General features: G+C 43.7%; 2 protein-coding genes across 36 annotated transcripts in view; one reads left to right on the top strand and one right to left on the bottom strand.

Moving 5' to 3' along the window:
- Positions 1-54: 54 nt before the first annotated feature.
- si:dkey-174n20.1 (uncharacterized protein LOC796174 homolog) lies at positions 55-4,167 on the top strand. Its single transcript, XM_027002919.2, has 4 exons — positions 55-388; positions 1,385-1,627; positions 1,947-2,249; positions 2,680-4,167. Exons 1-4 carry the CDS (start codon positions 268-270, stop codon positions 2,937-2,939), a joined length of 927 nt encoding a protein of 308 aa, XP_026858720.2. The 5' UTR covers positions 55-267; the 3' UTR covers positions 2,940-4,167.
- camk2b1 (calcium/calmodulin-dependent protein kinase (CaM kinase) II beta 1) overlaps positions 3,323-8,750 on the bottom strand; it is a 53,550-nt gene continuing 48,122 nt past the window's right edge. For 24 of the 35 annotated variants that reach the window (XM_035529601.1, XM_035529575.1, XM_035529573.1 and 21 more), the window contains 5 exons: positions 8,368-8,520; positions 7,823-7,898; positions 7,589-7,683; positions 7,126-7,360; positions 3,323-6,922 (listed from right to left, as the gene is read on the bottom strand). In XM_035529601.1, coding sequence (XP_035385494.1) covers positions 7,128-7,360; positions 7,589-7,683; positions 7,823-7,898; positions 8,368-8,520 — 557 coding nt within the window. In that variant the 3' untranslated portion in view covers positions 3,323-6,922; positions 7,126-7,127. The remainder of the gene's footprint in view (positions 6,923-7,125; positions 7,361-7,588; positions 7,684-7,822; positions 7,899-8,367; positions 8,521-8,750) is intronic. The other 11 variants (XM_035529602.1, XM_035529599.1, XM_035529594.1 and 8 more) reach the window with 1 other exon arrangement.

Raw genomic sequence — 8,750 nt, 5'->3', positions numbered from 1 at the left:
CTGCTACTGTTAGGTTGTATTATTGTAGTACTTGAGCGCCCTCTAATGTCCAGGATGACAAGAGATTTTGCGTGGAAGCCGGCTGCTGCCACAAGTAATGTATTCTGTGACATTGATCATAGTTTACAAGCTTTTTTCAGCAGTCAAATAACGCATTTATTGAATGTTGTCTTGCGAGACATAATTTGGTTCTTGTTGCCCAGCTAGGTACTTAACCTTACTCTAGCAAGGTTAGCTAGCGTTAGCTTAGCCATTTAATAGCGCAACATGTATCTTTTGTATACAATACTTGCTGCACTTTTTTGCTTCTTGATACTAAAATGGATGAAGCGAAGACGATACTGCATGGATATAAAAAGACTGGATGGAAAAACTGTTCTTATAACTGGTAAGCATGAACGTTGTTTTCAGCTAGCTAGTTAGCAAAATAACCTGATAATTTACTTAGCGTTGTAGCTTTGCAGTAATTACCACTAATCCTGCACTTACTGAAATATCTTATTGTCTTGATGTTTCCTTTATCCAGATATCAGCGCTTATTGTTGTTTGGTATACAACTAAATACAGGAGTCTGCTGATACACAGAAAGAAATAATTAAAAAATTAACATGTAAATGCGACATGTTAATTTTTTTAATTATTTCTTTCTGGGTGTCAGCATATTCCTGTATTTAGTTGTATCTTAGCTCAGTGGTATTTGGTGTCAGCCTAGTTGTAATGGCTATTTGTACTGCTTTCTCTGAGTAGACAAACCACTTGTTTTTCTAGGTCACTCAGTGAATGTAAGTAGACGGATGCCTACTGACAGATGGCTAGCTGTCGAGATATCATCTAATGTATTGTGAGGATCTTTAGGTTGTGGACTTTTACTTTGCACATATAAAACCTTTTGGGGCCAAAGGTTTTTTATTTCATAGAACCACGAAGCAAGAGTTGTGTGTGGCATTAAATGACTCTCTTAACCAGTGTATCTACAGCATACTCAGGATCCTACTGGATCACATTGTTGCTCGATCCCATATCCCAGCTCGACTGAACCACACCATTAAGACCACTGAATACCTGAAACGGGTACTCTAGGAGCTAGGAACCATATGGACCATCTGGTGGGTTAGGTAAAACCCAATCCTGACCAAAGTATGAGGAACCATTAAAAAACAATTTAATTACAATTTGAGGACAGGCCTTTTCAATTTCCTTTGAGCTTGTACCATTTCATACCATTCACGGGGTGAGCTTATAGCATTTGTACTACTTAAAGGAAAAATAGGCTGCATTTAATTGGAACTTTTGCAACTCCATCCTAACCCGACTCTGCGGAAGGTGGTCACCACTTTATGTCCCTGCTACGTCGTGTTCCGTGACTTTCCTCTGTGTGTTCCAGGCGGGAACTCTGGTGTTGGGAAAGAGACGGCTGTGGCGTTGGCTCTGCGAGGAGCGCGAGTCATCATCGCATGCAGGGATGAGGACAAAGCACGGAAAGCCTTGCGAGAGATCACAGCCAGGAGCCACAACATGAACGTGCTCTACATGCGGGTGGACCTGGCCAACATGAGGTCCATACGGGAATTTAGCAAAACCTTCCTTCAGAAAGAGAAGAGGCTGGATATCCTCATCAACAATGCAGGTGACATTCTGGACAGTTCAAAAAGCCTGCCATTGTCAGAGAAGATACTTGGAACATATTTTTACTTATGTCACACCCTCAGCTAAGCCTGATAGTGGCCACTTTTTCAAACAACGCATTACTGGGGAAAATGCAGATGGAGTTTGACCGGTTATTACAATATTATTGATATGTAATTAGTTACTTATCCAATGCATGTTAACAGCAATCACAGGTACAAATTACAACCCCCACCATTCTCTTGAACATTTCACCAAACGCACAGTGTTGCCAACTGTTGTTTTTTTTATAACTCCCCTGGTGTTCATGCTGTTGCCAGGTGTCCCCGGCATCCTGGACTGGACTGATGATAATTTCTCCATGTGTTTTGGTGTGAACCACCTGGGCCACTTCCTGCTGACCAACCTGCTGCTGCCCCGGCTGAGGGAGAGCTCTCCCAGCCGTGTGATCACACTTACCTGCTCCAGCTACCGGTACCAGAAGCTGGACTTCCAGGACCTCAACTACAACCTGCTCCCTTTCTTCACCTACTGCCGCAGCAAGCTGGCCAACATCTACTTCACACAGGAGCTGGCCCGTATCATGGAGGGGAAAGGGGTGACCGCATACGCCGTACATCCTGGTGAGCAGAACAGACCCACGCATGCAGTCATATTCACATTAGGGCTGTATGATATGGACAAAATATTGTCTTGTGCTGTGATTTACAATATATGAAATACACTGGTGAGTCATTAATGTGACTTGGATAAAGAGCTGGCAAACGTAATTTTTGATCAGAATGATTTACATTTTTTTTGGATGATTCAATTGCAGTGATTCATCAAAATAGCCCCAGAATACCTCTGTGGTACAGCTGAGGTTGGTCATGACGCAACCCATTCTTTAGAATTGGTGGAAAGCTAACAATTACTTGATATCAGTACTCCAAATGGTAATACTGCCATAACAATAGATCTGTAACATGTAATTGAATGTGTCATATAATGTCTTTTGAGGTACACAAACCAGGGCATTGCCTCTCCCCTCCCCCCGCCCCCGCCCCCCTCCAGGCTACGTCCAGAGCAGCTGGACGTGTCACTACTCCTTCCTGTTCCAGCTGCTCATGAAGGTGATCATGTTCACGTTCTTCGTGCCGTGTGAGGCCGGGGCACAGACGGTCGTCCACTGTGCCGTGGCAGACGAGGTCACGGCTCACAACGGCGGCTACTTCTCCGACTGTAGGCCGGGCTCCTTGCGTATCTTCGCCAAGGACGCAGGTGTATCCAAAAAACTGTGGGAAGCTAGCGAGAGATTGGTCAAGCTCGTCTGAGAGTTCTTTTGTTTTATTTATTAAAAAAATATTATTTATGTATTTTGTTAATTGAGATGTTGTGACATTTAAACTTTTTTCTATTTAAATCCAACTACTGATAAATGTTCAACTGTTGATTTCTCACATGAAGGTCCAGGTTCACACTCCACTTACTTGTTGGAATAAATAGTACTTTTAATGATGCTGTACTTAATGTATTGTTGACCACATGCCAATTACTTCTTATATGGTGTTAGATCTTATTTCAGATATCACAATGAGAGAAGCAAATGCATGATTCTTTAGTATTTAAATCTTAATTTTTATTTATAACACTTGAACACGTTTCCTTAAGTCAGGTAACACATAGCAGGTTCAAGAACAGAGCAACAATAAGAGTAAGAATAATCCAAGAAATAAAAGAGAATATTATCTTATACAGAAACCAAACAAATGACAGATGGTACGGTGGGGAGTTCATCTTCAGAGAAACTATACAGTGAGATGGAACAGGAAAACGTGGAAGGGATCAAAACAGTGAAAACAATGCAGGACTAAAAGCAGCTGAGCTCTGTGTTGTCAGTGCAGGTAACATCACTGTGCTCTTCACAGCCTCATGAAGAGAGCATGCGCTTCAGATTCATGGACTAGCCAGAACTCAGTCGCACGGTCATGCGCAGCTTGAATGGAAGTACATTTATACTTCGGGTTCAGGCGTGTTCCCAAACGTAATCCTATCATGTGAAAATCAATCCGAAAATCCAACATCAATAAGAGCAACTCCGAATTTGACTCCATTAGCACGTGTGTATTAACAGCACTGGTGAAGGTCAAACACTATAAATGACTTCACTGTCTATGGACGAGAGAAATTCTATTATTTGTACTGAACGCAAATGGAATATTCAGACATTTGTGCACTCTTGTTGAAACCCTTACTGTGTAGCTACAGCAGACATACAGGAGCGTCTCAAGGTTCAGTTCCTATACCTTCTCAAAGTTCAGCCAGCCTGCATTGACAACAGTGAGTTTGAATACAAAAGCATGCCATTGAAATATCACCACCATTCTCATAATCTTAATCTCATTAACATTATAACTTTCAGTTACATAATCTTCATCTTTATCATCTTGAGACAAAAATATTTTATGCACTTACAAAGCTTGGAAAATAGATAAGAGAAAGGTTTACTTAACCTGCATTCAATAGTAACTGAAAATAACAACCAAAAAAAAGAAAAAAAAAGAATGAACACCAAGTTTGTGTTTGAGTGACCGTCATGCAAAGAAATTCTGGCTAAAATGCTAGAATTTAATACTGTGTCCTGTTTAATAGTATTAATGCGAATCTTCACTTTTTTACATGATTATTTTCAATGCTAAAACACACAAAGAACATTAGTACATTTTTACATGCTTTTTTTTTTTTTGTCTTTTTTGTTTTCCAGGGAGTGGACTGCCAGGGCGTTTTAAGCACACGCACACGTTGTATAAAACATGTAACTGCCTCTTATCGCTAGGCAAGACGAGACAGCCAGAGTCAGACACGAGGGGAAACGCAACAAAGATTGAGCTCTGAAATACAGCCAGTCAACAGCACGACACTAGCGCAAAGAACAGGAGCCCAGGTGGGTTGGCCCGGTGGGGTCGCTCCAGGCCTAGACACTTCCCATCCTCCCCAGCTGGATAAAAAAGGCCTTTGGACATGCAAGAGCACATCGAAGTTCTAAAGATCAAAAATCAACAATGTTCACTAAAGCCTAACATCTTCATCACATCGTAAAACGGGAAAAGTTTGTTAGCAAAACTTGGCAGGACAGAAGGATGAATGATAGACAATTAAAAAGCATGTCAAAAAATGAGAAAATATTTAAATAAATAAATAAAAAATAAATATGACCTGAGGACACAAACAATGAATGAGCTTCTGAAATGGCCTCGTCTTACTCCTCTCCTCTCTTGGGTTAAGGTCACAAGGTCATTTCCTTGACCTGACCAATAGACGTCTCTCCTACTTCAGTCCCTTTCATGCCTGCAGCGTCAGAACCGGAGTTTAGGTCAGCTGTACTGGATGCAATATGTTCGATTGGACATCCATCCTCATAAGTACACTGTTATGTAAGGAAAATTTACATTTCCCAATCTCCATGTTTTGAAAAGCTTCTCAACCCCCCGGACTCTGCCAAAAAAACCTCTTCACATCTCTGTAATGAAGATTACCACGTCATAAAATACCTTACATGCTGCCTATCCGCGGGGGACGCCTTCATTTCCATGGTGGCAAAATGCCTTCAAGTACAAACATACGAAATCCCCTTCAAAAGAGCCATGAAAACTGAGAGCAAACAAAAGATAAATATATGTATTTATATTTATATATATATTATATAAAACCATTAAAACACAATGAGTAATACTGATTATATCCAACACTTCTGACAAATTTGGAAATGGTATTAAAACAAAAGGGAGGGGACCACTGACTGCAATTCGGTCAAATGAAGGTCACTCCACGTAGATGATCAGGTACAGCCTGGACCAGTACAGAGAAGGGTTTTGCTACATGCTCTCTCTGTTTAAAAAGCTGAAGAAGCCCCCGTGACAGCCGTCAGTCACAGCCGTGTATTAGCTTTTATCCTGCTGTGCATCGTCACGGTGACGCCACTTTCAAAAGGAGGTGTACATTATGGGTGCGGTTTGCGTGTGCCCTCGGATCTCCGTGAGGAGACATTTGGGGTCTTCGGACAAGAAGGCCTGGGACTTCAGGTCGGAGTTAAATGTAGCACCTTCAGCTAGGTTATGGCTTTAGAGTTTGAGCTGAGCTGTGAAGCTACACATGTGCGTGGAAACCACCCTCGCTGTAGGTCAGTAACAGGCTCGGCCGGGTGCGGTGCCATGTCGATATGTTTCGGAGGTGGCACGTAATGTGGAGATGGTGTTCTGGGCCCTGCTTCAAATAAGTGACAAAGCATAATTACAAATGATGTAATATGGAGTGATCAGAGGTTGTGCCCTTTTTGAATATCGCTGTGAAATCAGATGAGAAAAAAACTCTCTGTTAGAAAAAAGTAGCAGTCTCAGAAGAGATGATGAAAAGCTGCTGTTTGAAATAGAAAAATGGCACAAATAAAGGCTGGAAGACCCCAAACATGTCACTGTGTTCAAACTCACTCTATTTAGCTTGTCCCCTACACACATACACATTCACACACCTGTATACACACACACACACAAAATGTACATTCACTCGGAAGTGTTAGTGCCAGAGCGTATGTGCACGCACGCACACACACAAAAATACACAATCACTCACAAAGTGTGTGAACACAAGCTTTGAATCATCAGATACATTTATAAGTCCATACAAAAACGCCGTGCTTTAGCAATCTCCCCTTCTGTTACTATAGGAACTGCCACCGTGGATACACCAAAAGTGCCATGCTATCAAAAACAAATGGCTGAGCAAAAGAAAGGCTTAAATCAGAAATCACTAGTAGCCAGAATATGAATTGAACAAATGACACGATTGCTTTTGTGTTGCAATAATCATTATAGTAATAATACTAATCATAATAAACAACAGTAATAACAATATTAATGATGATAATAATAATCATATTAAAAATGTACATGCTCTATGCCAGGACGCAGGTCAGTGAAACGGGTTCACCATTCACACCGGGGGACAGTGAGAGAGAAAGCGTGACGCCACGGCCAGCACACGAAGGACCTCGCCATCCACTCCAGTTAGAGACCACCGTACTCCATTCAGCTTCACTCACAGCAGAATGTGGAAACACACTGGGGGAGGGGCGACAAAAGAGAGGGCAGGATGGACATTGCACGGAGACGTGATTGACAGGTGAGGGCGGAGCCCAGTGTGGGAGGGTCAGGCACTGACACTGGGCTTCCTCTCCTTCCTCTCTTTCTCTCCATTTTTCCTCACACTCGCCCACTTGGGCTGGGCGCTCTTCTCAAATGTGGCTACAGCGAGCTGGCACCTGTAAACAAACATGTAAACTTGACCTTTTATTTTGCCACTGGAGTGCTGTATAATTAAAATGCCCTTTATTTTAGCACAGTATTACTTTATTTTCTCTAAAGTCAGTGTGGCATTGAACTCAACCCCCCCCCCCCCCCCCCCCCCACGTTGATGATGTGACTAAACGTCACGGGGTGTCACAAGCGTGGAGGCGGAGCTCACCTTCACTGGAGAGGAGCGGCAGGCGCTCCTGAGCAGTGGAAATGGACATTCTGCCACTTGGAATCCCGGCGATGCCACACCCTCGTCTCCTCCGATTGGCTGCTGCGCGGCCGGCCCTGTCCATCCACGTACTGCGTGAGGCGGATGTAGGCTATGCAGGCGGCGTCTTCGCCGATCAGGTGGACATGAGGGTTCAGAATGGTGGTGTGGATGGGCTTGCTGTTCTTGGACAACACTGCCGGAGTTGAGTAGAGCATTGCAGTGGATCAACAGAGCATTGCAAAGCGTTTGCCTGTCAGTGGGAGTAAAGCTACTGATGTCTCCCTGAGGTAATTAACAAAATGTAGGACACAGGGACACCCTAGACAAAGTCTCTGTGTGAATATATGCAGACATGACTAGGACAAAATAAAAGGGATGTCCTAAGCTCCACTTCTAGCATGTTAATTCTGCAGTCACTCACAGTTCTCAAAGTAGAATCTGTGGAAGTCCATTCCTTCCACCAGGTTTCCCAGAGCCTCGGGCTCGAACGAGGTTAAACCAGGGTCACAGATTTTTCTGGGGAGAAAAGAAAGGAAAACGGTAAATAAATAAACAAATTACACATACTTTTACCGTTTCATCACCCAAATGAAGAATCAGATCAAACGTTCATACACACAAGTGCCATTGAGCACAGAATGGTTTAGTGTCTTACGCATAAGCCTCAAAGTCTCCGTTGTTGATCGCCTCAATCAGCTGTTCTGTGATTTTGATGATCTCCTGCTTGCGCGCTGTCAGAGGAAAAGGGCAAGTAAAAAAGTCAGGGTAAGTAAAAGCCACACTGTCTCTCTTTCGGACGGACACATGCACGTGTACACACACAAGCGCGCACACACACACACACACACACACACACAATGAGCTTGTCATTAGTCGCAAAGCATTTTCCATAATGTGAAGATCACAGGTTAACATTCACCTCTTAATACATTTCTCTGCCCAACACCCATCAAGTCAACCAAGACGCAAGCCAACCGCTTTCGCCCTTCACACTCACACTGTGGATTTCAAGACTCCAAGCAAACAGTCCCTGAAGTTTCAGGACACCCCACCTAACTAGGGTTTCAAGGGAGCAGCCACTGCATAAACCAGGTCAGAAGCATGTTAGTCCATTAGTGCTTTGTCAGTAGCACCTTTGTTAAGAAACTCAACTCTGTAAAGCCACACTGCGCCACTGCTAGTGCTGGGTGCTGTACTCACAGTGCACAGGAGGCAGGGGGCTGGAGGGGGGCTGGAGAGGAGGGGAGGGTTGGGCCGGGGCGGGCAGGGGTCGCCCAGGCGCTGGGGGCTCGGCGTCTGCCTGGGGGGCCGTACTCTTGCGCACGCCACTCACCAGGTCCGTCAGACGTGACACTGGGGGTGCGGTTTGGTGACAGTGCAAAAGGGGCGGAAGACCAGACAGGATGGAAGGAAGGAAGAAAGAATGATGAAGGGAAGCAACTCGGTAATGGGGGAGCAGGCATGATGCGTGTGGAGGCTGTCCACAAATACACTCAAATTATGAACAGCTTTAGAGTAATTACCTGAAAGTTTAAAGGTGGAGTTGGTAATTTATTGCAGAAGCATAGTTTTTAAATACTCTT

This window comes from Electrophorus electricus, chromosome 9 (genome assembly GCF_013358815.1).
Source record: "Electrophorus electricus isolate fEleEle1 chromosome 9, fEleEle1.pri, whole genome shotgun sequence".
NCBI classification, from domain to species: domain Eukaryota; kingdom Metazoa; phylum Chordata; class Actinopteri; order Gymnotiformes; family Gymnotidae; genus Electrophorus; species Electrophorus electricus.
Note: the sequence above shows the minus strand (reverse complement) of the source record. Positions and strands in the feature narration are given on the sequence as shown.